The sequence below is a fragment of the Bos grunniens genome, chromosome 3 (genome assembly GCF_055505025.1).
Source record: "Bos grunniens cultivar Pamir isolate PY7600 chromosome 3, Bosgru_T2T1.0, whole genome shotgun sequence".
Lineage (NCBI taxonomy): Eukaryota > Metazoa > Chordata > Mammalia > Artiodactyla > Bovidae > Bos > Bos grunniens.
The window spans coordinates 46,682,994-46,710,926 of record NC_141167.1 but is presented as its reverse complement, the minus strand read 5'-3'; the positions used below and the strand labels follow the sequence as shown (position 1 = coordinate 46,710,926).

Below are 27,933 nucleotides of genomic sequence, written 5' to 3'. Positions count from 1 at the left end.
TGGGTATAACCAGCCTCAAAATTCTGCTACCTACAGAGACAGAATTTCCAGGTTCAATAACAGGATTTTTTTTTTTTTTTTTTTTTTTTACTATGCTCTGTGTCATGTGAGAATCTCAGTTCCCTAACCAGGGATCGAACCCCCATGGCCCCTGCAATGAAAGCATGGACTCTTAATCACTGGACTGCCAGGGAAGTCTCAATGATAAATTGTTGGGTTTTTTTTCTTTTTTTTTACTTAAACAAATGGTGATAGCAAACATGACTGAAAGGCTTTAGTACAAAAAATTTTAAAAATCCAATTATCTGACTTATGACTTATTGACAGTAACATCCTGAGGATGCACCTAACTATGAAAGATTTTAAGTATTTCTTATTTTAGCCTCAACAAACTAACTGTTTCAGATAAAATTTTCAGAAAAGGGTAATATTTCTCTATAAACGTGGCTTTTGACCCACCATATACAAATTTTTTATAACTAATCTGCAAACACTAAGATTTGAGCATGATTGTTACACAATTAAACTTATAAATTCAGTGTCTGAGATCTCTAAGAGTTGGGAATTAAAAGGGCCAAGGAATATAATTTAATGCCATATAATACAGAAATATCACAATGGGATGCATGTGGTAATTAGATTTATTCTTAAAAAAATAGTAAGTACAACCTTATATCAGTAGAATTTCACAGACTTTTCAGATATTTGATTTTTGGCTTATGACAATTAAGTGTAAACCATTGCTTTGAGTGCTATTTTCAACATACAAAAATCACACTTAACTTAAGAACATTTATTCAATAATTTAAATTCCTCAGAAAACATCAAAAATGAATTACCATTATATTGTAAACATAATCAATATAAATCTTAAACTTGAAAAAAAGAATACAATCCCCAATAGCATCACAAATCTCACCTCCTTCAGAGGCACATGTATATCAAAATTAATAAAAAGATCTGAACAGAATTGACCTGTCAGTTACAATAAGGGAAAGAGGAAATTTTTTAACAGGGATGATCCCAGGAAGATTACAGCTGTGAAAGGTAATGAGGTGCCTTAAAATTTTCATTTGAAAATTCTGTGGAGGCTCATTAATGGTCCATTCAATTATTCAGATTTGATCGTCTCAGGAAGCAGTCACCAACAGCAATTCCGGGATGCTAGTTGGAACTTGCATTTGGAGGGTTCTGTATTAATGGTGCACAAGAAAAATACATTATTAAACCTCCAGGCAAAGCCTTCACCTCCTCCAAGAATTCTTTTCTGACAACTACCTTCTTTTAAATCTGCACTTTGGACTGAGTTCCCCTGCACATTTATACATGCTATTGTAATAAGAGAAGAAAAAACCTTTACAGAGAACAGCGAGGCCACTCTATAAACAGAGTGGCTTCCCCACCACCCTCCAGATTAAGCACACACACGCCTGCACACACACACACACACACACACACACACACACTAAAACAAAACTCACAGCTGCCTTCAAAGCTTGATCTAGATCATCCAGTAGGTCTTGTTTATCCTCTAAGCCCACTGAGAGTCGAATAAGTGTGTCACTAATTCCAAGGACTTCTCTGTCACTCTTAGGCACTGATGCATGGGTCATGATTGCCCTGGAAGAAAGAGTGAGCAAATTTCTGATCACTATATTGTAGCAGTGGAGGCATGTTTCTGTCTCATAAATTGCAATTATTTTCAAATTTTTTTCTATTCTAAATATCAAATCCTTCATACATATACCTGCAATGTTTTGTAAACAAAAGATTGAGGAATTGTGAAAATTATCTTTTCTAGTCATGCTTTTAAATGAAAACCACGATTTTTTGTTGTTTTATACCATCAGTGAGGTATACTCAATCAGAAACTGAAAGTGCCAGTCAAGTGCTCGCATACAGAAGGGAAAGACATAGCTTTCAGTGTGTAAATTTTAACACCTACCTGAATGAGGCCTTGGCCAGAAGTCAACACCCCATGACCATCCAGCTGTACTTATAAGAGGCTTCTTGGACCAACAGCTGGTCAGAATTAATTCTGTTTGGATCAAAGGATCAGTCCAGAATTGGACCTTCTGAGGCAGATCAGGGAAAAAACAACCTAGGATTGCTAGTAGCAATCACTAAGCACTAGGAATTAACTTCAACTCACAGTTCATGACATAGAGGCCTCAGAGGATGTTTAAAACCATCTAGTAACTCACTGTCAACATTGACCTGTGTAAGGGTAGAGCACCTACTATGGGTCAGGCACTACAGTAAGAGCTGGGAAACCAAGAAGAAGGAGAGATTATTTTTACTCTAGGTAACAAACCAGAAGCTAAAGACTGATGATTCACAAAACAGAACAGTCTACGGTGAACGTTAAACAAGTATGGACAACAAGGGTTGCTGGAACTCAGTGGAGGCTGAATTTCTGTGGGCTGAGGTATCATGGAGGAAAGGCTCACCGTCTTATTGAGCACTTGAGTACACTGCCCCCACGCCCAGCCCTCCCTCCCCACATCCAGCAGAAGGAATCACTGTCTCCTACCCACTTTAGGCCCATGGAAAGAAAATCTTAGTAAATGAATATTAAATGAATAACCTCTTTTATGACTCTAAGGAAGTGATGCTCATAGTAAATGAATATCCTCTTCTATCACTCTAATGAAGTTTTACACACAAACATCCTCCTAAAAATTTCTTCCTTTTTAGGTTTCTAATTCCCTGAAAGAGAGTGAATACTCAGAAACAAGAACTTAGGCCTCTGGGAGCAAAAGACAGGTATATGAATCTCAGCCCCTCCACATACCGGCTGAGTTGGACTTGTAAGTTACCAGTCCTCAAGTCAATTTCCTCATCTGGTACAGTGTTACCAACATTTTACAACCAAGGAAACTGAAATGGAGAGTGGATAAGTGAGTTTTCTAAGGCCACTGAGCTAACACATGTTGTTAGGCTGAGAGACCGACCCAGTACCCGCTGGCTCTGCTTCTCTCTCGCTGATTGCAATGCTGCACTGGTTGCAGCATTGTTGGGAGACTTGAAATGAGGAGGACAGAACAGACAAGCTCTGACCTAAATTTATTCTTCCACTGGCATTGGGGTTACAGCCTAGCTGGAGTGCCCAATGGCCAAGCAACTTTAAACCAAATCCCTAAATAAATCAGGTGAGGTCTACTTTTAAGAGAGTCTTAAACTAATACACACTGTATTACTACAAAAAATAAACCAATTTCATATGCTGAGTGTGCCCTCTTGTGCATCCAGACTTACTAGCAGGCATCTTCCTAAAAGACTAACAAAAACTTCTCTGTCTTATCTTAATTGTTTGAATCATTATTTGGGCATCATCTTTTTAAGATTATGAAATTGCCTGACTCTCCCCATGAACTTTAAACTACTATAACAGGACAGGAAATGTGCCTACATTCTTCAGTTCAGTTCAGTTCAGTCGCTCAGTCGTGTCCGACCCTTTGTGACCCCAAGAATCGCAGCACGCCAGGCCTCCCTGTCCATCACCAACTCCCGGAGTTCACTCAAACTCATGTCAATTGAGTCAGTGATGCCATCCAGCCATCTCATCCTCTGTCATCCCCTTCTCCTCTTGCCCCAATCCGTCCCAGCATCAGAGTCTTTTCCAATGAGTCAACTCTTCCCATGAGGTGGCCAAAGTACTGGAGTTTTAGCTTCAGCATCAGTCCTTCCAAAGAACACCCAGGGCTGATCTCCTTTAGAATGGACTGGTTGGATCTCCTTGCAGTCCAAAGGACTCTCAAGAGTCTTCTTCAACACCACAGTTCAAAAGCATCAATTCTTCGGCACTCAGCTTTCTTCACAGTCCAACTCTCACATCCATACATGACCACTGGAAAAACCATAGCCTTGACTAGACGGGACTTTGTTGGCAAAGTAATGTCTCTGCTTTTCAATATGCTATCTAGGTTGGTCATAACTTTCCTTCCAAGGAGTAAGCGTCTTTTAATTTCATGGCTGCAGTCACCCTCTGCAGTGATTTTGGAGCCCCCAAAATAAAGACTGACATCCCTGACATTCCTCAACACATAGTTATTTCAGAAATGTTTATGAAAATTAAAACATAGAAATATACCATGCATCTAATACAGCTGAAAATTAATAGCTAATGATATTGATTTATCCCTGTAATAATTATAATACATGGTCATAGAAACTCACCTCCCTGCTCACTGTTTTTGATGCAAAGCCTCAAGAGTGAAGTTGCTAACATATTTCTGTGTGACATTTGATCAATCAGCAAAACTTTCTGAATCTTTGTTTCTTTGTCTGTAATATAAGTTGCTGGACTCCCGGATCTTGGGTTTCTGTGTTTTAATATCCTCTGGTGCTTTGATAAAATTAGATGAATTAGCTAGGTTAGATAGTGAAGGGCCAGGAATACTAAGTTAGATTTGGGGGTTTATCTCATAGAGCCTTTTACCCCAGAGAAAAGAAAATAAATGGACCTGATGGTAACTAGTAGGGCTCTCCTCTGACAAATAAGAATGTGGAGGTATTTGATCAGAAACACATTCTCTGAGAGCTTTGAAATCAGCCCTTCTAGTTCAGTCTTCAACCTCCCTTATAGGACAGAATTGGGTAGAATAAGTAGCCCTGGTTCAGAGGTCAGAGAACCACTGCTGAAATCTTCTTCAGGCAAACAGAGGAAAAAACAAAACTTGGGAAAACACAGCTTATTGATCCCGGTAGATTTTTAACAGGGTCTCCATTCTCTTGTGGAGAAGGCAATGGCACCCACTCCAGTACTCTTGCCTGGAAAATCCCATGGACGGAGGAACCTGGTAGGCTGCAGTCCATGGGGTCTCGAAGAGTCGGATACGACTGAGCGACTTCACTTTCACTTTTCACTTTCATGCATTGGAGAAGGAAATGGCAACCCACTCCAGTATTCTTGCCTGGAGAATCCCAGGGACAGAGGAGCCTAGTGGGCTGCTATCTATGGGGTCGCACAGAGTCGGACACGACTGAAGCAACTTAGCAGCAGCAGCCGCAGCAGCCATTCTCCTGAGTTAAGAGTCCATTCCAACTGGACAATGCCATGCTGCCCTTATTGCTAAATAACTTGAACAATAACTGATTTTATCCTACTCCTTTCTCAAACAATCATTACGGCTGAAATCAAATTTAAAATACTGAGAAAAACAGAAATATACTTACGGAAGCTCAGCAAGACTTTCGTATCCTCCCAAGCTTTCAGCCAGAGTAAATAACTATGGCAAAAAAAATAAAATAAAATATATATACATATATATATATATGTATATATATAAAAATTTAGAGTCTCCACTAAAATAAAAATACTAAAAAAAAAACTAAAAATAAATGTTTTTAATACAATGACCCTGCAATGCAAGATGGAAAATTGTGGCAATTATGAATAATTACTACAAAATAATTATTACAAAAACTACAAACTGGATAAAAACTTGGAGAAAAAATGAAAATAAAATCCATAACAATGAGGCCATTAACAATTGATCTCACCAATTAGACATATGGCATGTTAACTTTTAAAACATTAAAAGTTGATCAAAGTGAATCTTCTATACCTTCCTCATTTGACCTCATATAAAAGTAAACCTTAACATGAGCTCTCAAACCTCAGAATTATTACATTTGAGACCCAGCTCTGTGGTTACCCTTTATATAAAAATCTCTTAATATCTTTTAAGTTATACAAACTTACTCACTAATATGTACCATTTATCAAATGAATATATCCATTTAACCCCATCCTGGAGTAGAAAGGAAAACTCAGTTGTTGCATTTAGTGTTACTGTGTGTTACAGAATTTTACAAACATGTTAAAAGTTACTTTCACAACTGTATGCAATTAAATGTATGCTACTATATCTCTGATTTTAGAAGTGGACAAATTTTAGAACCAGTAAGACTTTGACTAATCTGGCAGCATTCTTTTCTTTTCTTTAGATTTGTAGCATTTAAAACTCAGAGTCTTAAATACATGACTGCATGCACTCAAAGTAAGCCCAAAGCATGGCGTTACACAGGCCTCTCTCCCAGGGCTCTGGAGAGACTCCTACCTCTGTGAACTTTAGACAAAGGCCACCTTTCCCTCACTCCAGGCAGACTCAGCCTGAGAGGCACAGGGTTCAGGAAGTCATTCCTAGGCTGGATTTCAGTACAGTTTTTCAGCAGTGCACTGACACAGTACTGAGGTTTTTCATAATATTTCATTTGAAAAGGCAGTTAGTTCACTATAAATTTAAAAACAAATGGCTTAGAACATTCTGTCTCTCTCAAATGGATGAAAGCCCCTGCAGAGTTAAGAAAATGAACATGTTCTATCTGCTATTGCATCACTCTTGCTTCAAGTGATTTTCTAACCCAATGCATTTCATGACAAAGAGGTTTGTGGATGTGACCTGCAGATACAAACACATTAATCTGAGTTGGGTGGAAGTGAGAAGTAATGAAGACCATAACGCTATAAGAAGGCCTTAATGTCTATAAATTAAAAAACGATTTTGTAAAGTTACCTTTAAGTTCTGGAGGAAAGTTTCAGCATGTTGAAGAGAGCCCTTGATATAAAAGGTGACCATCCCCGGGCAACCTGTGCACTGACGCTTGGCCAGCTCATGCTGAGGATGAGAAGGCAGCCCTGTAGTCATAAAGTATAATGAATATCTCATTTCAGAGTCAAACATGTAATTTCAGGACAACAACAACAAAAAATCACTGTTCGTTTAAGTCAACTGCAAATAAGGCTAATAACAGGCTTTATGCCGTGTTCACGTCTGACCTCTTGTTCTGGCCCCTGTCTATCTTGTGAAAGTGGTTCAGTCATGTCCAACTCTTTGCAACTCCATGGACTGTACAGTCCATGGAATTCTCCAGGCCAGAATACTGGAGTGGGTAGCCTTTCCCTTCTCCAGGGGATCTTCCCAACCCAGGGATCGAAGCCTGGTCTCCCGCATTGCAGGCAGATTCTTTACAGCAGAGCCACAAGGGAAAACCAAACTGCCATCATTTTGACCTATCTTTTCTAGTCTCTCCTAGCTCTAGCCATGCCAGCTTTCTTTAGACCAGCAGCACTGAACTCTTCTTTTATCTTGGGACTTTTGCACATGCTATCCCTTTAGCCTGGAACATTCTCCCGCTCACTGCCCCCTTCCCTCTGTTAATTATATCCTCTGTAATTTCTCACTTAATATCTGTCTTATGCTTCAGGCTAACTCCATGAAGAAAAAGCTATTTCTTTTGTTAATAATTAGATCCCAGATCACAGTACAACGCCTGGCCCATGGTTTGCAGTTGATAAACATTTATTGAAGAAATCTGAATTGCCTTGTCCAGGCACTTTTAACAAATGCTAACCCATTTCCTCAAGGCACAGTCCAAAACTTTTCTCCCTCTCTCCATTCAAATACACACCAGTCAACAGCTCTTTACCTAATGTACATATTAGGGCATTTAGTCTCATTTGTATTTCTGCCTTGGCTTACCTAAATGACTTAAAGGCAGGGATCAAGCATAATTCTCCTTTACACCCAAGACTGTATGAATGCACACCTCAAAAGGGTTTAAAATAACTATTTACTTATGACCACCACAATATAAAAGTCTGGTAAAATAAATTCAAAGAGTGGCAAAATGATAGTATACTGAAAGAGGAACTCCCTAGGTCAGTAGGTGCCCAATATGCTACTGGAAATCAGTGGAGAAATAACTCCAAAAAGAATAAAGGGATGGAGCCAAAGCAAAAACAATACTCAGCTGTGGATGTGACTGGTGATAGAAACAAGGTCCGATGCTGTAAAGAGCAATATTGCATAGGAACCTGGAATGTCAGGTCCATGAATCAAGGCAAATTGGAAGTGGTCAAACAAGAGATGGCAAGAGTGAATGTCAACATTCTAGGAAATCAGCAAACTGAAATGGACTGGAATGGGTGAATTTAACTCAGATGACCATTATATCTACTACTGCGGGCAGGAATCCCTCAGAAGAAATGGAGTAGCCATCAGGGTCAACAAAAGAGTCTGAAATGCAGTACTTGGATGCAATCTCAAAAATGACAGAATGATCTCTGTTCATTTCCAAGGCAAACATTCAATATCACAGTAATCCAAGTCTATGCCCCAACCAGTAACGCTGAAGAAGCTGAAGTTGAACGGTTCTATGAAGACCTACAAGCCCTTTTAGACTAACACCTAAAAAAGATGTCCTTTTCATTATAGGGGACTGGAATGCAAAAGTAAGACATCAAGAAACACCTGGTGTAACAGGCAAATTTGGCCTTGGAATACGGAATGAAGCAGGGCAAAGACTATTAGAGTTTTGCCAAGAAAATGCACTGGTCATAACAAACACCCTCTTCCAACAACGCAAGAGAAGACTCTATACATGGACATCACCAGATGGTCAACACCAAAATCAGATTGATTATATTCTTTGCAGCCAAAGATGGAGAAGCTCTATACAGTCAGCAAAAACAAGACCAGGAGCTGACTGTGGCTCAGATCATGAACTCCTTATTGCCAAATTCAGACTTCAATTGAAGAAAGTAGGGAAAACCACTAGATCGTTCAGGTGTGACCTAAATCAAATCCCTTATGATTATACAGTGGAAGTGAGAAATAGATTTAAGGGCCTAGATCTGATAGACAGAGTGCCTGATGAACTATGGAATGAGGTTCGTGACACTGTACAGGAGACAGGGATCAAGATCATCCCCATGGAAAAGAAATGCAAAAAAGCAAAACGGCTGTCTAGAGAGGCCTTACAAATAGCTGTGAAAAGAAGAGAAGCGAAAAGCAAAGGAGAAAAGGAAAGATATAAACATCTGAATGCAGAGTTCCAAAGAATAGCAAGGGGAGATAAGAAAGCCTTCTTCAGCAATCAATGCAAAGAAATAGAGGAAAACAACAGAATGGGAAAGACTAGAGATCTCTTCAAGAAAATCAGAGATACCAAAGGAACATTTCATGCAAAGATGGGCTTGATGAAGGACAGAAATGGTATGGACCTAACAGAAGCAGAAGATATTAAGAAGAGATGGCAAGAATACACAGAAGAACTGTACAAAAAAGATCTTCACGACCCAGATAATCATGATGGTGTGATCACTCACCTAGAGCCAGACATCCTGGAATGTGAAGTCAAGTGGGCCTTAGAAAGCATCGCTACAAACAAAGCTAGTGGAAGTGATGGAATTCCAGTTGAGCTATTCCAAAACCTGAAAGATGATGCTGTGAAAGTGCTGCACTCACTATTCCAGCAAATTTGGAAAACTCAGCAGTGGCCACAGGACTGGAAAAGGTCAGTTTTCATTCCAATCCCAAAGAAAGGCAATGCCAAAGAATGCTCAAACTACCGCACAATTGCACTCATCTCACACGCTAGTAAAGTAATGCTCAAAATTCTCCAAGCCAGGCTTCAGCAGTATGTGAACCGTAAACTTCCTGATGTTCAAGATGGTTTTAGAAAAAGCAGAGGAACCAGAGATCAAATTGCCAACATCTGTTGGATCATGGAAAAAACACGAGAGTTCCAAAAAAACATCTATTTCTGTTTTATTGACTATGCCAAAGCCTTTGACTGTGTGGATCACAATAAACTGTGGAAAATTCTTCAAGAGATGGGAATACCAGACCACTTGATCTGCCTCTTGAGAAATTTGTATGCAGGTCAGGAAGCAACAGGTAGAACTGGACATGGAACAACAGACTGGTTCCAAATAGGAAAAGGAGTACATCAAGGCTGTATATTGTCACCCTGTTTACTTAACTTATCTTATATGCAGAGTACATCATGAGAAACGCTGGATGGGAAGAAACACAAGCTGGAATCAAGATTGCCGGGAGAAATATCAATCACCTCAGATATGCAGATGATACCTCCCTGATGGCAGAAAGTGAAGAGGAACTAAAAAGCCTCTTGATGAAAGTGAAAGTGGAGAGTGTAAAAGTTGGCTTAAAGCTCAACAATCAGAAAATGAAGATCATGGCATCCAGTCCCATCACTTCATGGGAAATAAATGGGGAAACAGTGGAAACAGTGTCAGACTTTATTTTTGGGTCTCCAAAATCACTGCAGATGGTGACTGAAGCCATGAAATTAAAAGACGCTTACTCCTTGGAAGGAAAGTTATGACCAACCTAGATAGCATATTCAAAAGCAGAGACATTACTTTGCCAACAAAGGTTTGTCTATCAAGGCTATGGTTTTTCCAGTAGTTATGTATGGATGTGAGAGTTGGACTGTGAAGAAAGCTGAGTGCCGAAGAATTGATGCTTTTGAACTGTGGTGTTGGAGAAGACTCCTGAGAGTCCCTTGGACTGCAAGGAGATCCAACCAGCCCATTCTGAAGGAGATCAGCCCTGGGATTTCTTTGGAAGGAATGATGCTAAAGCTGAAACTCCAGTACTTTGGCCACCTCATGTGAAGAGTTGACTCATTGGTAAAGTCTCTGATGCTGGGAGGGATTGGGAGCAGGAGGAGAAGGGGAGGACAGAGGATGAGATGGCTGGATGGCATCACTGACTCAATGGACGTGAGTCTGGGTGAACTCTGGGAGTTGGTGATGGACAGGGAGGCTGGCGTGCTGCGATTCATGGGGTCGCAAATGTCGGACATGACTGAGCGACTGAACTGAACATGTAAGTCTGCTAATTCACAATAGTACTTAAAGATTTGTGAGAAGTGAAGGAATTCCAAAAAAGGTAAGAGAATTTCAGGGGAATTTTCTTATCAAGTTTTAACTTGATAAGTATAAAGTCTCAGTGTATATCAGATAAAAGTTAGAGCTAGTACAGAACAGCAGACTGATAAGACTGTAAGCAAATCAACTGAAAAGTACAAGGTTGTAATTCTGGAATGTTGTTCAATCACTAAGTCAGGTCCAACTCTTCAAGCAGAGTCCAGGCATCCACTAGACTATTAGACAACTCTAGACTAAAGAGCACATCTATCTTCTTTACCATCAGACCCACATACAGCAGCACTCAATGATAAGCGGACAACAAAAAAAATACATGAAAGCACCTAACTTACAAATGTTACATAAACAGAATGCAAGGGATAACATGTAAAATCCTAGAGTAACCACATGTACTTAGAAAGCAGATTAACATACCAGGATAAATAACCTTTTCCACCTGAGGATTCGACTCCAAAAACTGAGCAACTGCCATTCCGTTTTCGAAATGCTTCTCCATGCGGACTTGTAGAGTCTTCAGACCCCGATTGCAGAGGTAACAGTCAATAGGAGATGGAACTGCTCCAAGAGCTGCAAAACGAATATGTCCTGGGTTAGTTTGAAGGTGAAGACAGACCCAGAAAAGCCTCTCGGCACTCTTTTTTATCATAGTGACTATGGGAAGCTAACAACAAAGCCCAATATTTGAATTTTAGTGGGAAAAATTAATATATCAAGGAAGAAGCATGAGAACGAGGCATAAAACATGCTTAGAGAAATGGGCTTTAAAATGAGAAGGGAAATGAATATCCTAAAAACAAAGTACAAACACAATCACATAAATTTTTCAAATATGAACATCAATAGTCCTTTCCATGATTTTAATAAAAGGACACACTGCACATAGCTTAATCTTGTATTTCTTTGAAAGAGTATTAAAGCACACAGAAAAAATAGCAGTTCAGCTTCTATTATTCCTGGGTGTTCTACCAACATTCTACTAATATTTAGCTTCTGTCTAAAGCAGCCTGTGGTTTCCTAGGCCTCCAGGATATATGCATCATTCCTTCTTTTTATAAATGAAAGGAACTTAGCACACAATAAATTCTGGTTTCCATCATCAGTGCCCCCTTTTGTTGCTCTAACATTTTTTCCCTAGAAGGGGATTTTTATTCCTAATTATACTGATCTCTGTCAAATGACATTGGTTAAAATCGAGTATTTTTCAATAAACCCTTATGGACACCTGAGATAGTAAACAATCTAAACAGAAAACTGATATTTAGATATCTGTTGAAAAATACAAGTTTATATCTTAAGTACCATTTAAAATTAGATATCATTCCAGATATAAAAGGTATAGTATAAGAAAGCCATCATTCCAAATGTTTAAAAAAAAAATCCATTGTCTTAAAACTAAAAATTCACTTGGGCTTTCACAAATTGTGATCAAAGTTGACATGGATTTGAAAAATAAGAAAACATCCCTTGGCCATGTTGTAAAGCTCTATTATGCTATAATAAATAGTATTTTTATAACTCAGTTTTTCTTTCCTCTAAAAAAATCAGAATTTTCCCTCTATTCCCCATTTCTTTGTAAATTAGTGGAATGCTATCACTTCACAACACTTAGTGGAAATACAATATCTAATGTAATCACTTTGAGAGCACAAGGGGAAATTCAGGCTTTTTAATACTTACAATTTTGCAAGAAACGGAGCCTATCATGAAGGCTCTCAGAATTCAGTGACACTAAGCCCATTACAACATCACTGTGGCCTAAAAACAAAACCAAAAAGCTTTAAGTTAAAAAACAATGTATAAACATTATTCCTCAGCTTATAATTTCTAAAATTAGACTTTGACTTGAAAAAAATCTCTGAGGAAAAGCCTTATAGAATAAGTTTAAATACACTTTACTCGGTTTGGTAATATCAAAGGCTATATCTAAAACAATAAAATTAAAATCCTATAAAATATAAGTGTTTCTTTGTAAGCTGTCAGCAGGATAAAATCTTTTACAGTAAATTTTAATCCTTTGCTGATGTATCATGAGCATAGTTTTGTCTGCTATAAATGAAGTCCTATATTTAATCAAAGGATAATTCTCTAACTTTCTACCTGTGTCAGAGAAAATCTGTATAATAGTAGAAGAAAAAGGATAAAAGGATAAAGCCTTATGCTATTATCATCTATCCATGGAAAAGAATGAAGTGTAGACTATGCGTGTCTTACCATTCATGTATTTTGTTGCTGAATACATACAAATATCAGCTCCCAGAGACAAAGGCCGCTAAAAGGAATAAAAAAAGGTTTTTATTTTAAATGGGAAATCACTTGAAAATATCCTGCATTACTTACCTATTTACTATTGTAAATTCCACCCCTATTTTAATTTTTCAAAAATACGTACATCTTATAATTTTCCAGGACCTCTATTTACCTTTCCCTTGATATCATCTTTCCCTTTCCTCCCTCACACCAAATAAAACTACAAAAGTATTGGATTCATTATTCAATCCAAAGGCAGACGTTTTCTGGAAATAGCAGATAACACAGGTCAACAGGCCTTCTGAACTTGTTTCTTTAGAGCAATTGCTGACTAACCCCTAAATTTATTACCTACAGAAGACATGCTGGCAATTTATGACTCAGTAAATACACAGAATGGTTGACACAAACACTTAGCAATTGTTATGTCAAGTAAATGGAAAACTAATTTGCTTAGGTTTTTAATCATTAAAACCTTAGTGTATGCTGTGGTTATTCATTTTATTTGTCACGATCTTGACTCTTAATTACTCTTTTATTATTCTAGTTTTGTCAAGTGTAAAATCACTTGTACAGAAATGTGTTTAGATTGGTTTCCCTCACCCAATTTTCCTGCAAAGTAGTTCTTTAGTTTTAGATGTCTTTATTTACAGTAAAAATTAATAACCAACTTATTCACTAAACAATATAATATCAACATCTTTTCATTTAAAATTTCTTTAAAATAAAGTGTGTGTATGTGCAGGTGTGTGTGTGTGTGTGTGTGTTTAACCTCACCATTTGGAGGCTGGGGGACTTTTCATGTAAGTTCTCAAAAATAGGACATTTTAAGTAAAGCATTGCTCAAAGCACTCTGTACATATGTGTTTACTCATCTCTAAAGTGATGGGTCAAATTAGACAATGTGTGAAGACTGTTCCAGTGCCAACATTCTGTAAACCCTATGGTCAAAATGAAAAATAAAAGCCTGTAACTAACATCTGTTGATCTCATTATGCTCCAAAAATCATGTTAAATAGTTCACATAACTTAGTGAAGCAGTGTTCAAAAATACTTCAACTCAGTAAAATCAGTATGTTTATGGCTCTAATTGTACAGACAAGGAAAAGGAACTGAGAAAAATAAAATAGATCACTCAGATTTTAAAAACTGGTAGAGTCAGAACTCAGACAACTAGAATCCCGAGATTCTACTCTGAAACTTTATGCTGGTATGTCCATTTTGCCTTTTGTGAGACTTGCAGAAGATCAAGAAGACAAAAGGCAGGAAAAGAAAGAACATACCCAGTTTTCATGAGGGTAAAACAAAGAGAGGATCTTTTCAGATTTGCTTTGTGGAACCAATGTATGTGGTTGCCTAGGGACAATGTGATTCTGATTAATTCAACTGGAATGAATCCAGATTGAAAATTGCAATTCCTGGCAAATGGAATATGATGTGGGCTTCAGAAAAGTGGAAAAACTGGACCTATTTTAGTGACAGTAATATGAGAAAAAGGGCCAGGCCTGATGAGTAACCTGGGCAGGCTCAAGCTAAAACAATTCATGCAATCTCTTTGAGAATATACAGAACTTATGATGACTCAGCCAGAGCAATCCTCTGCTGTATTAACTGCCCTACTCCAAGTGGTAGATGGAATAAGGAGCAGGTATAAAAACACCCAGAGTGAAAATCACTTGGGACAAACAGATGATGCCAGGAGATTTTTACTTGGAAACGGACTGCTTTACTTGAGCTAAGAGTCAGCTGAAGTTGTATCACAAGCCAAAGGTAGACAGATGGCACATGAAACCATATGAATACAATGTAACCAGGAAATGTGTTTCAGAAAAGAAAGATGAAACACAGTAGTGCCTTCTGAAAAAAACGGACTAAGGTGAAAACAACTTTGTGCAAACTCCCAGGGAGTCAGTCCCTCACATGGAGGCAGCAGCCTGGGCCAACTTCAGGGACTGATAACAGAAGAAGGGAATGTAAACTGTTTTAGCTCGTGAACATCAGCCTAATTGAAGAGCTGAAGAAAATGAGCTGGGCTTTTAGGAACTCTACAGAATACAGGTGAACTACAGGAAGTGCAATAAGAATGACCACAAGGTACAGACAGAAAGTAAAGAGCAGGGAGATGGTAACTCCTAATAAGAAAAGGAAACAGTTAAGTTACTCAGGGAAAGAGAGGTAGAACATGTGGGGAAATGGCAGACTACTAGGCAATTATAGAAAGATTCCCAAGATGACCTACCAAAAGGAGCAAAACAGAAAGGAAAAAGTACACGGTTAAAAATAAAGGGATTGAGGATGGATGGGAGGGTTTGAGTTGGGAAGAGATGTATGAAAAGGAATAAGCAGGAAAAGAGTTTAAAAGGAGAATGATAAAGGAGCTACACAGATACAAGGTGATACATAGAATACGAATTTAGGATACAAGTCAGGTAAAGATACAGAAGAATGGTCTATGAAACATGAAGAGAAGACAAACTAGAAAGAAGGAAGGGAAATGGAGAAATAAGATGTGTTTTTATCTGGCTAGCCTTGCAAATAAAAGGAAAAGAAAAGCTATACTCAGTGATGTTTCCGTACACGATGGACATCTGCAGGACTTATAATGACATGTATGTATATATATACACACAAAACTGACTTAAAACCAACACATAAACATTGAAGTCCCTACTATGTGTAAGGCACTGACATATACAATCATATAATAAGAGCAGGTCTTCAGAGAGTTTACAGAGAACCTAAAAGCTTTAATGAAGATAATATTTAAAAAACACAAAGTCCCATACAATATACTAGCCTAGGGTTGAAAAAATATTAACTCATGGTAGGAAAGATCCAATTTCATTCTTTGTCTAATCAATAATTGTGATTAGGTTTCATGTAACTTAATGTAAACAAGTCCTTCCTCTCCTAATTACAAGTACCTGTATAGTCTACCAATTATGCTAAAAATATTACTTTCATTTACCTGGAAATATGCTGACATAAAAGTGTTATCCACAACCAAAATGATGTCTCCATGTTTATGGACCGTATGTGCGCAGGCTTCAATGTCAATCATCTTCAAGCTAGGGTTTGTGGGGGTTTCAATCCAAACAAGCTAAAACAATTCAGTAAATGACGATAGTTTGTAAAAATACACTAGACAAACATATATCTCATGCACTGTAACCATCTGGGAGGCTACACGGGAAGACCATGGAGAATGAAGTTTAAAGGTCTGAATCTGAATCCTAGCCCCATGAATTTCTGAGAGGTCATCACAGCTAAGTAACTAACCCTCTATGTTCTCCCAATTTTTCATCTGTACAATAAGATTGATATCATTTACTTTATACAGTAGTCATAAGGATCAAATGAGATAATGTACATATAAGCAGAAGAACACTCAAGTTAATCACTATAATTATTTTCCATTAAAAAGAGGATGAATTCCAAAGACATACTCCAAAGTCAGGGAATTTTGCTCTCAAAGATAAACAAAAGATTGTGTAAGATTACATTCTGGAATTTTCAGTAAAGAGAACTATTTGATACCAAAAATATTATGACTAGTAACTTAAATAATGTCAGATGCACTAGAAACTACAAAATAAGTCTGCAGAACCTAAAGAAGAGCACGGGTTTTGGAGTGAGGAAGAGAAGTGACACATACACAACAAAAAACCCGGCCAGAGCTCACTTAAGAGATGGTATCATACTATCTGTCTATCCAAAACCTAGCACAATCCCCACATCATGTATGTTTGATAGTTATTGAAAAGACCAAAGAAGAGAATTCTATATGTTAAACAAGCTGCCACTATTTTGATTGACATTATCTACTGTGCTTTGCTTTGCTTCATTGCTCAGTTGTGTCCAACACTTGGCGACCCCACGGACTGTAGCCCGCCAGGTTCCTCTGTCCATGGGAATTCTCCTGGCAAGAATACTGGAATGGGTTGCCATGCCCTCCTCGAGGGGATCTTCCCAATCCAGGGATTGAACTCAGGTCTCCCGCATTGCAGGCGGATTCTTTACTGTCTGAGCCACCAGGGAAGCCTGACAGTATCTACAGCTTTCTTTTAAAAAGGGTTAACGATTCTTTCTTCATTGCCTATATAAATGAGCAAGTGATCTGGCTTAACACTCATCCTATTTTAGAGTTTTACTATAGAAAAGACAGGGTAGTTAAAATAATGCATATTCTACAAGAGCATAATTATTTGAGAACCTATAAAAATTTATTCCTGGGTAAGAATTTATCATTCCCATTCATAATTTTAAAAAGTAATTAAAATAAAAATAAGTAAATAAATACAAAGTAGATTTTATCTAGACTTTAAAAATCTACTTTAAATGATGAGGCAGATATATCAGGGGGGAAAATGTATTAATTCAAGTTGGTAAAGAACCACTACATAAAGTTCTGCTGACAAGAATTAATATACACACAATTTGCTTTCCTCCCTTAGAAAGACTCAGACCATCTATTTTAATATCTTTTCTCCCAAGGAAGAAAAAAAAAAGTTCCTTTGAAAACAAACCTTAATCACTCAAAGAGCACCCTGGAGTTAATCTTCAAAGTAATTTGTATGAAAAAAATTTTTTTCTCTTTTTTAGCATTCACAGCAACATAATCTTGAGTACAAACCTTTTAATCATTAGCAAAAAGTTGGAGAAGGCTGATACTTATAAAAGATGCTGGTCCTTCTTTTCCCCATGCAGAATTTCAATGAGGTTCCAAGAAAGAATATCACACATGCCATTCATTCCTGCACAAAACATCTTCCAGTGGCATACAAGCCTTCCCAGGACGGAGGCTAAGGATCGCCTGTGGCCCTTCTGTGCTTCTATTATTTTGCTGAAGTATCCTTCAGAACCCTTAACGCTATGCTTATTAGGATTTGGGAGTTTACAAGGTTCCTTTCTATAACCCAAACTCTGTGATGACTTCTGTTACCAATACTAGCTTGGTAATGCAGTTAAGAATTGTCTGCTTTTGCTAACAAATTTTTTAACTGTCATCATGTATTGGGTACCATAATAAAGATTTCATATGCCTTATTATCTCTGGAGGAGGGCATGGCAACCCACTCCAGTATTCTTGCTTGGAGAACCCCATGGGCAAAGGATCCTTGTGAGCTACAGTCCATGGAGTCACAAAGAATTGGACACAACTGAGCAACTAAGCACAGCATATGCCTTATCTCATTTAATTCAGCCAACTATGTTTTAATAAAGCAGGTAAAATTACCCCTATTTAGTAAATGAAAGAAATGAGACTTTGATTAAATAATTTGCCCATGATAATACACCAACTATGATATAGAATTAGAATTTGAATCCCACTACAGAATGCATGTACCTAATCATTAAGCTACAGTATCCAACAGAAGTCAGACCTATCCTAATCTTGATGGCTTCCAATAGCTTCCAGGAAAATTGGTTATTCAGATTTAAATTATGCCCTCAAGTAAACAGAAATGATGAAAATTTAAAAATCACAAGGAAAAACAAACTGAAAACTGAGTTACCTTGGTTTCTGGTGTAATAGCTGCCTCTAGCAATTTGGGTTTGGAACAATCAACAAAAGAAATCTTTAATCCAAATTCAGTTGCCACCTGCCTGAAGTACCTGTTTGTACCTGAGGCAGAAGAGAATCAGATAAAATGAAAAAGAACATTGTATTTGGAAATATTCATTCCTTAAAAGTATAAACACTTTAAAAATATGAGGAAGTGTCAATCACCAATAAAGAAACAACCAAAAGCAAGTCTACTTTATTTGAACCTTCTTGTATGCTAAAGAATGTACTCAGTTGCTCAGATGGGTCCATGAGACCTCAGGGACTACAGCCCTCCAGGCTCCTAGGCTCATGGGATTTTCCAGGCAAGAACATTGGAGTGGGTTGCCATTTTCTCCTCTAGTGGATCTTCCTGATCAGGGGATCAAACCTGCATCTTCTACATTGGCAGGTGGATTCTTTACCACTGAACCACCTAAAGAATATAGGGCTTTAAGCCACACTAAAGAATATAAGGCTTAAATTTTAAACTAAAAGTATAAGAGTCAAATAAAACACACTTGATACCCACACCAAGTGGCATGAAGCAGAAAATGTTTCTTAACAGTCTCTACTCTTCAAACATAAAGTGGCATGCTCCCTAAAACATCAATATCTTTTTCTAACAATTCCTTCCTAGTATTTAAATCTAAAATAAATGAACCAAAATCAATGAAATGTTCAAAGTAAATTTTCAGACTGATTATACTTTGGTAATAGAAAAGAACTAGTTATTATCCTTTGTACTTTCTCAATATTTTTGTTATGTGGTTCTGAAAGCCTTAAAAGAAAAATGAGATCATGTAAACCAAACAACTAGAGTTTTATAGTGAAAGAAGATAAATCATTCAATTTAGAATAGTTAATTTTATAAATACTGGTCTGGATTTAAGGTTTATATATGCAAAATTAAAGAAAAATTTACCATTATTGACAGTGAACCAAAAAAGGAAGAAAGAACTTTATCATCAAAGACTCACTAGACCTTTGGTAGACTCACCCTAGGTAATGTAAGATTGAAAAAGAATGTAAAGGATTGTTTTAAAAAAAAATCAACAGCAATTTTCAAGATTTTGTACCTAGGTTTATCAAGAGGTTTTAATAGTGTATTATAATAGCATCTAAAAGTTTTTTCTTTCTGTAATTTCAATTCATCAAACTATAAAATATAAAGCTTTTTACAAATTTCTGAGAGGGATAAAATGATTATTAAGAGTAAGTCTCTTCCTTCAAAGAACTTACAGATTTAACTTGTTCAAATAGGAGACAGACAAAGTGATAATATTCTAAAAGTGATCTTTCAGTTATCTGGAAGCACATGGAATATATATGTACATATATGCAGAGTACATCATGAGAAACCCTGGGCTGGAAGAAGCACAAGCTGGAATCAAGATTGCCGGGAGAAATATCAATCACCTCAGATATGCAGATGACACCACCCTTATGGCAGAAAGTGAAGAGAAACTAAAAAGCCTCTTGATGAAAGTGAAAGAGGAGAGACAAAAAGTTGGCTTAAAGCTAAACATTCAGAAAATGAAGATCATGGCATCTGGTCCCATCACTTCATGGGAAATAGATGGGGAAACAGTGGAAACAGTGTCAGACTTTATTGTTGGGGGCTCCAAAATCACTGCAGACGGTGATTGCAGCCATGAAATTAAAAGATGCTTACTCCTTGGAAGGAAAGTTATGACCAACCTAGATAGCATATTCAAAAGCAGAGACATTACTTTGCCAACAAAGGTTCGTCTAGTCAAGGCTATGGTTTTTCCTGTGGTCATGTATGGATGTGAGAGTTGGACTGTGAAGAAAGCTGAGCGCCGAAGAATTGATGCTTTTGAACTGTGGTGTTGGAGAAGACTCTTGAGAGTCCCTTGGACTGCAAGGAGATCCAACCAGTCCATTCTGAAGGAGATCAGTCCTGGGTGTTCTTTGGAAGGACTGATGCTAAAGCTGAAACTCCAATACTTTGGCCACCTCATGTGAAGAGTTGACTCATTGGAAAAGACTCTGATGCTGGGAGGGATTAGGGACAGGAGGAGAAGGGGATGACAGAGGATGAGATGGCTGGATGGCATCATGACTCGATGGACATGAGTTTGGGTGAACTCTGGGAGTTGGTGATGGACAGGTAGGCCTGGCATGCTGCAATTCATGGGGTCGCAAAGAGTCAGACATGACTGAGCGACTGAACTGAACTGAACTGAACTGATGTACCTTAAAAAAAATTTTTTTTTTGCTGTTCTTTTGAACACAAAAATCAGTTTTACTTAAAGATAAGGGCAACTAGTAGTCCTTACCTTCCCACTTACCACCTTATATAACTAGCATTTAAACAATTTGGAATAAAAGATCTTAAATTTGTATCCACAGATAGGCTACAAAGAGTAAGGCCCTTTGATCTTAAAATTAAAATGATAAATGTTGAGTACAGTCTTAAGCACTTTTTTTGGAGAAAAAGGTCCATAGCTTTCATGGGTTTTCAAAAGGGTCCCTAAAAAAAAAAAAATCAAGGAGCATGGTGCTTAAGAGTTGGGTAGAGTTAAGCCCTTTGAGAATGACCTGGACTATAGACATTTTCACTGCAGGAAAAAATTTTAAATTATAGTAGAACACTATCTCTCTAAATACTATCTTCTCTAGAGCAGAGTATGTCTCAAATAGGTCATCCCAGCAGCTTAAATGGGATTCCCAGGTGGAGGGCAGTAAGAACCCACCTGCCAATGCAGGTGATACAAAAGATGTGGGTTTGATCTCTGGGTAAGGAAGATTCTCTGGAGGAAAAAATGGCAACCCACTCCAGTATTATTGCCTGGAGAATCCCATGGACAGAGGAGTCTGGCAGGCTACAGTCCATGGGATTGTAAAGAGTTGGACATTATTTAGTGACTGAGCATGCATGTGGCAGCTTAAATAAAATTGTTATTAAACAATCAGTTTTATAAGCAGTTCTAGAGTATAGACCCCAGGTGTTTCTGCTCCTCCTTTACCAAGTGTGGAGCAGCATGGAGGTGTTCATCATATTTTGAAAAGATAATCAATAATCCAAGTAGCAATGTTAATATAATTCAGGAACCATTTTATTGTCTTTAAAATAACAGCTGAAACAGCATGAATGAGATAGGTCACCTACCTCCATACACATCATCCATACAAATAATCTGGTCTCCTGCTTTTAAGAGATGGGTAATGGTCACAGTGGCTGCTAAACCTGAAGCGAAGGCCAAACCTAAAATAAAAACCAAGCTAGAGTAAGCCAAAATGCCAGGTTAAAAAACACCTACAGTATTTATTTGCATTACTTTAAATCCCTCTCTCTGCTGACTAAAGGACAACCATCACTACTGAGTCATCAGAAATCCCCTGATTAATACCATTACAAAATCCTCCTTTCTATTTCAAAAACAAAAAATACTTAATTCTGCTTTGGTTATAGCAACATCTCTCTGAAAAGCTTCAAAGAAATAATTGTTTACAAAATTCTTAGTCAAAAGATCAATTGCCAATTAAATTACAGTTTAAAAATATCAAACTCTAAAGAAATTTCAAATTTTAGGAAGAGAGCTAAGATACGATTCATCCATTAACTATATGATATTCAATTGAGCAAACATTTTAACAAAATTCAAAATCATACCTGAGATGTGTCTGATAAATTTAAATTTTATTTAAAAAAATGTTTTAATGTGGATTCTCTTCTAAACATATGTGATCTGGAATCACATATTGAACAGAAATAGTGAAGTTGAACAATAAAAAAAAAACTGGCACTGTACATTAGACCCTGTAAAGGAAAACATCCTATAAAATATCAATATATCACCTTGATGATAAAAAATCACCTGTGACTGATAGATGGGATATCCAATTAACTTGAAAATGTAATTATTTCAAAATTTTCTCAGAAAAGTTGAGGTTGGCATTGCAATTTTCTACCAGGCAGATTCACAGTCCACCCACGAATTCATATAGAAAGCTAACCTTGAAATCCAATTCAAAACAACCATGTTTTCTGCAGCCCACCTGTAGAGTGTCTAGCATATGAACCCTCAGCTTTTATACCCTCTGTGGGAAATGTACACCATACAGTATTAAATTTCAGAAATTTGGTGTTTAAAACATTCTCTCATCTAAAAAAAAAGAAACCCCAACAACTCATGTTAATATTTCTAATTCTTACACTCTTGCTGTAAGAAAACTCCTAAGACTCTTATTTTCTAACTCATTATTCTGCCCTCATTTAGTATCATTTGTATAAAAAATACAAAGATGATTTAACAGCCATTCATTCTATTCACGGAAAGAATACTGGATCTGAGGAGTTAATTCGTAATCTCTGAAAGCACAGTATCAAGGACACCTGGCTATTGCAAATGTTCCTTGGTCCTATTCTTGGGCCCCAGTAGCAGCAGTTCTAGATTCCCTAGAACTTACTCATAAATTTCTCATAATTTTAAAAGCCATTTATACTTTTTTCCTATGGAATGACTATTCAAATCCTGTGTTAATATCTATATTGGTTGCCTTCTCATTAACTTGTAAGAGATTTTTATATTGAAAAAGTAGCCCTCTGCTTTAAAAAAAAAAAACACACACACACACAATGGCAGGTGAATGAACCAGAGCATTAAAAAGTTTATGTTCTCATGCATGGTGTTGTAAAGCTTGGTTAATTTGTATCTATTTATATTGACAGCTCCAAGTGAAGAGTAAATTTACATGAATACTAAGTGACACATTCTGCCATTTTGCCTCTATTCAGATTTACTTTCACTTTATAGCTACACATATACATATGAAGTCCACTGTGCAACCAGGGCAAACAATTCAATGTCTTAGAAAAATAAGAGTTTTGAACTAGCTAATTTCCTTATTTCTTTCCAATTCTACATTTCGTGCCTTTATGATTTTCTCTATACAAGTAAGAATGAATTCTAGATTTTACAAACTTTGAAACGAAAATCACTTACTGTACTTAGCCCCATCCAGTGCCGCCACTGCTTTTTCCAAGCAATTCCGGGTGGGATTTCCAGAACGGCTATACTCAAAACCCTGAAGGAAAGAAGTCAGAGTTCACCCTAAGAGATTTAAATTTATTATCAGAGTCTTAACACGGACATCTCCACAACTACAGGGGCATCCTACCATAAGGAGTTTCTGTTGTTTATCTATGACATGTCTTGCCATTAGACACAAGAATGAGTAGTATGTCAGCCAAACTGGATTAGAATTCTGTGTCTGCCACTTAGGAGCTATATGCCAATAGATAAGTTACTTAATATGTTCCAGAATCAATCTCTAGACCTGTAAAATGGGAATAAAATGCAGGTATCTAGTTCATAAAATTGACATTAAGATAAAATGAGATAATGTATAATAACTTCTTTGCATGATGCCTGGCATGTGCTAACCACTGGGATAAATGGTAGTTCTTATTATTAGCATTATTATTATGTTAGACTCATCTCTACCCATTAATCTAGGGGTATTAGGAAACAGGAATCACCTGAATCAACAAAGTAAACCTATTTCTAACCTGCATGTCATTTCCTAAAAAATAAGTGATGCAAGTTCTGTTTAGCATCCAGCAGGAAGATATGCTTACAAATGCCTGAAGTTCAGGTCTTAGTTCTACAAAAGTGACTCAGAAAAGGGAGTCATTCTCAGCAAAACAGCTCTACACAATCCTTTTTTAAAATTTGCATTATATTCCTTTTACACATATGGTACTATACTAGCTGAAGTCACCCAGTCATTTTATTTGATTTATTTTTATTGAGGTGTAGTTGATGTACAATATTACCTTGTTTCAGGTGTACAACATAGTGACTCACAATTTTTAAAGGTTATATTCCATTTATAGTCATTGTAAAATATTGACTATATTCCCCATGTTGGTACTATGTATTCTTATAGCTTATTTATTTCATATCTTAGTATTTAACCTCTTAATCTCCTGCCCTAACTTCCCCCTATCCTTTCTCTCTCCCCACTGGTAACCACAAGGTTCTCTATATCTGTGAGTATGGATTTTTTCTTGTTGTTGCTATAGTAACTAGTTAGTTTTATTTTTTAGCTTTCACATGTAAGTGATATCATATAGTATTTGTCAGTCTCTGTCTACATCCAGTCATTTTATTTAATCCTCACAACCTGCTCTGAAGAAACTAAAGCCAAATGTTACCAGGTATGTCAGAGCCGGAATTCAAAACCAGGATTTAAACACTGACTAAAAATCCTATACATACTTTTCTCCTCCTGCTTCATACAGCACATAACAAAGCATAACCACTTTTTACACCTGGTTCTGATTCAGGAGCTCCCAGTACTAATTACACACACATATGCGTGCATGTGTGCTAAGTCACTTCAGTCATGCCCAACTCTTTGTGATCCTATGGACTGTAGCCCGCCAGGCTCCTTTGTCCACAGGGGTTTTCCAGGCAAGAATACTGGAGTGGTTTGCCATACTCTCCTCCTGAGGATCTTCCCAACAAAAACACATATATTACATAAAGGTATATGCTTCATACATATAAATATATATATATATATATAAAATCTGTAGTTTATTTATTTAAGGTTTGTTGCCATGTTTTTGACAAACTGAGCAGACATATTTTATAGGGCTCCAGGAGATCCTCATCACTCTCCACCATCGCCTCCTTGATTCGACCTGCAGCTGTACTCCAGATGCAAAAAAACTGTTTGGAATCATGTGGCTACTGCCATGGAAAGGTAGCCCATGTCTTCCTAAATATTCATGGCAGAGATTTAACTTTGTGGAGAGAAAAGAAGCAAAACTTCCCACACTATCACTCATTCAATGGTTTTCCAAATGGAACTGAAGAATTAGATGCTTCTCATTTCAGTTCCTTGAGTTCTCTTTAGTGCTCTTAACTGATATATTAAAGACAGTAAGAGGAGTTTGGGGGGACTTCCCTGGTGTTTCAGTGGTTAAGACTCCCTGCTTCCACTGCAGAGAGTACAGGTTTGGTCCCTGGTTGGGGAACTATTAATGAGATCCCACAAGCAGCAAGGCATGGTGGAAAAAAAAAAAAAAAAAAAGAGGAGTTTGTGGATTTTATCACCTGGTTGACTCTCTGAAAACATTTAATTATTAATATCATAGCTAAATTATTAACTTTTGCATTAAATATTAAAGCTTGGGGAGCTACACATTCATGAATGCTTACACTGGGAAGGAACTTAAAAGACAGATGGTGTACACATTTTGATTACAAGTTACAATAGCTCAAAGTACCCTAAACAGAACTCCACCTCACAAAACAAAGGGCCATGTCTAAAAGAATTTCCTCAACTTATATAACACACTAAAGAGGTGTTTGAAGTATTGATACAATCAAGGTTTTAGATTACAAAGTTTATTTAGTTACACTTGACACTGAACAACTCAAGAGTTAAGGTGCCAACCCTCTGCTCAGTGGAAAATCCATGTACAACTTATAGTCTGCCCTCCATATCTGAGGTTCCTGCATATCTGTGCTTCTGCATCCCCAGATTCAACCAACCACAGGTTGTGCAGCACTGTAGTAGTTACAATTGAAAAAAAAACAACGTATATGTGGACCCACACAGTTCAAACCCCTGTTGTTCAAGGACCAATGGTAATTTCTTTTGGACCTCAGCAACTTTTAAATACTACAAGATCCATCAAGTACTCTACAGAAGAAGAAAAAGCTATATGATTAACACAGAGAGCTTTCTCATCTATGACTCTGGGTAGGTTCCTTTTCTATTAAAAAATATACAATACTTGTCCTGCGCTCTAATCTGGTTGTTAAGGATCAAATGGAAAAAATGTACATGTGAACACTGCAAAACTACTAAGCAATTATAATGTATCATACCATATAGCTTAACTTACATATCAACAACTTACATGGCAGGTTCTATTATTAAAACATTTATTTACACAGGATAAGTTAAATTATTTATAAGTAAGTAGATAAGTTAAATTACTTCCTCAAGATTGCCCAGTTCAGAAGAGGTGCTGTTAGAATTCAAACCTAGGGCCTCTGACTACATGATTTATGCTCTTAATCACTAAGTCACACTGATGCAATGGGTTAGATTGTTGCTAACATAACTGTTAGTACAGCACTGCTGCTGCTGCTCCTGCTAAGTCGCTTCAATTGTGTCTGATTCTGTGTGACCCCATAGACGGCAGCCCACCAAGCTCCCCCATCCCTGGGATTCTCCAGGCAAGAGTGTACAGCACAGTGTGGATGAAAGCCCAAGAGTGGGTGGTGCTCTAGAGCAAGAATGAATCCCAGCTCCATTACAATGGCCTTTGCAATAGACGCTTAACATCCCTAAACCTCAGGTTTTTCACGAGACGAATGAGAACTGAGTTCAGAATAGAATTGCTGTAAGGCTTATCTGAGGTAATATATGTAATACATATGATATAATGTAGGTATGTACTGATATCTGGCATACAAGCAGTACTCAATATCTATAATAACTATTGGAATAATACTGGGAATTAATAGCTATTGGGAAGGATCTTGATGCCAGGTGAGTTATGACTTAGTTTTTTAAGTTGACTTCTTACTATATCTTTATAATTTTTGTTGCTTACGGTAACTCAAGGAAGTTATGATAATTTTGACGTGCAAATCTGCCCTAATCACATGAATATCAGTCCAAATCTATACAGCAAGTTAGACAAACTGTTCCCTCTAGTCCTGCTTATCAAAAGAAATATGATCACTGAACCATCCAATACAAAGCTTTATTACAAGGAGGTTTACAGGTATCCTTACAGTAAACATTCTTCGTGATAATACACAAATTACACCTTACAAATTACTTGCGTGCTTCTTAATTTATAAGCCATCTCTCTTTTACCGCCCAACACTGGACCGCCCCAGACAGACCCAGCTCACCGAGTGCTGGCCAGGAGCCCCTTGCTTGAACGTGGTGGACAGCGAGATAGGGGGCACTACAGCTTGGGAGGTCCATTGCTCCGGTTCTTGGCCCACGTGGATGGCCTGCGTAGCGAAATGCTGGAACCTAGGCAGGAATCCGTGTGGGGAGGCTTCTTTTTCCTGCATGCTGAGCTGCGAAGAAAGGAAAGAGTAAAAGAGCGACGAAGATAAAACTATGAAACTGATGCGTCAGGACTTGAAAAAGACGGAAGAATTAGGTGAATGGGAGGTAAAGGTACTCAAGGGGAACCAGCAGCGAGTGCACAAGAGTCGAACCCTACCCCTCCGTAGCTGGGAGTTTATTAACCGGCCGGTAGCGTTGCTTCACCCTGGGGCGGAGCCAGCACGACCCAATGAGCGCAGGTTCCAAAGCGGCCCCCGATTCTCATTGGCTGGCAGCAGAGGCGTAGCCTGGAGCGTCACCGCCAAAGCTCTTCCCGGTGCAGGCTGTGCAGTGAGGTTGGAATCTCTGTTACCCC

The 27,933-nt window shown here is 37.7% G+C and overlaps 1 protein-coding gene across 1 annotated transcript; it reads right to left on the bottom strand.

The window, feature by feature from the left end:
* Positions 1 to 623: 623 nt before the first annotated feature.
* On the bottom strand, positions 624 to 27,743 carry CTH (cystathionine gamma-lyase). The gene is made up of 12 exons (XM_086390544.1): positions 27,413 to 27,743; positions 23,471 to 23,552; positions 21,634 to 21,729; positions 18,469 to 18,578; positions 15,921 to 16,052; positions 12,917 to 12,974; positions 12,383 to 12,460; positions 11,120 to 11,272; positions 6,522 to 6,643; positions 5,179 to 5,231; positions 1,482 to 1,620; positions 624 to 1,191 (listed from the first exon to the last, which is right to left on the bottom strand). Exons 1-12 carry the CDS (start codon positions 27,578 to 27,580, stop codon positions 1,165 to 1,167), a joined length of 1,218 nt encoding a protein of 405 aa, XP_086246670.1. The 5' UTR covers positions 27,581 to 27,743; the 3' UTR covers positions 624 to 1,164.
* Positions 27,744 to 27,933: the final 190 nt, after the last annotated feature.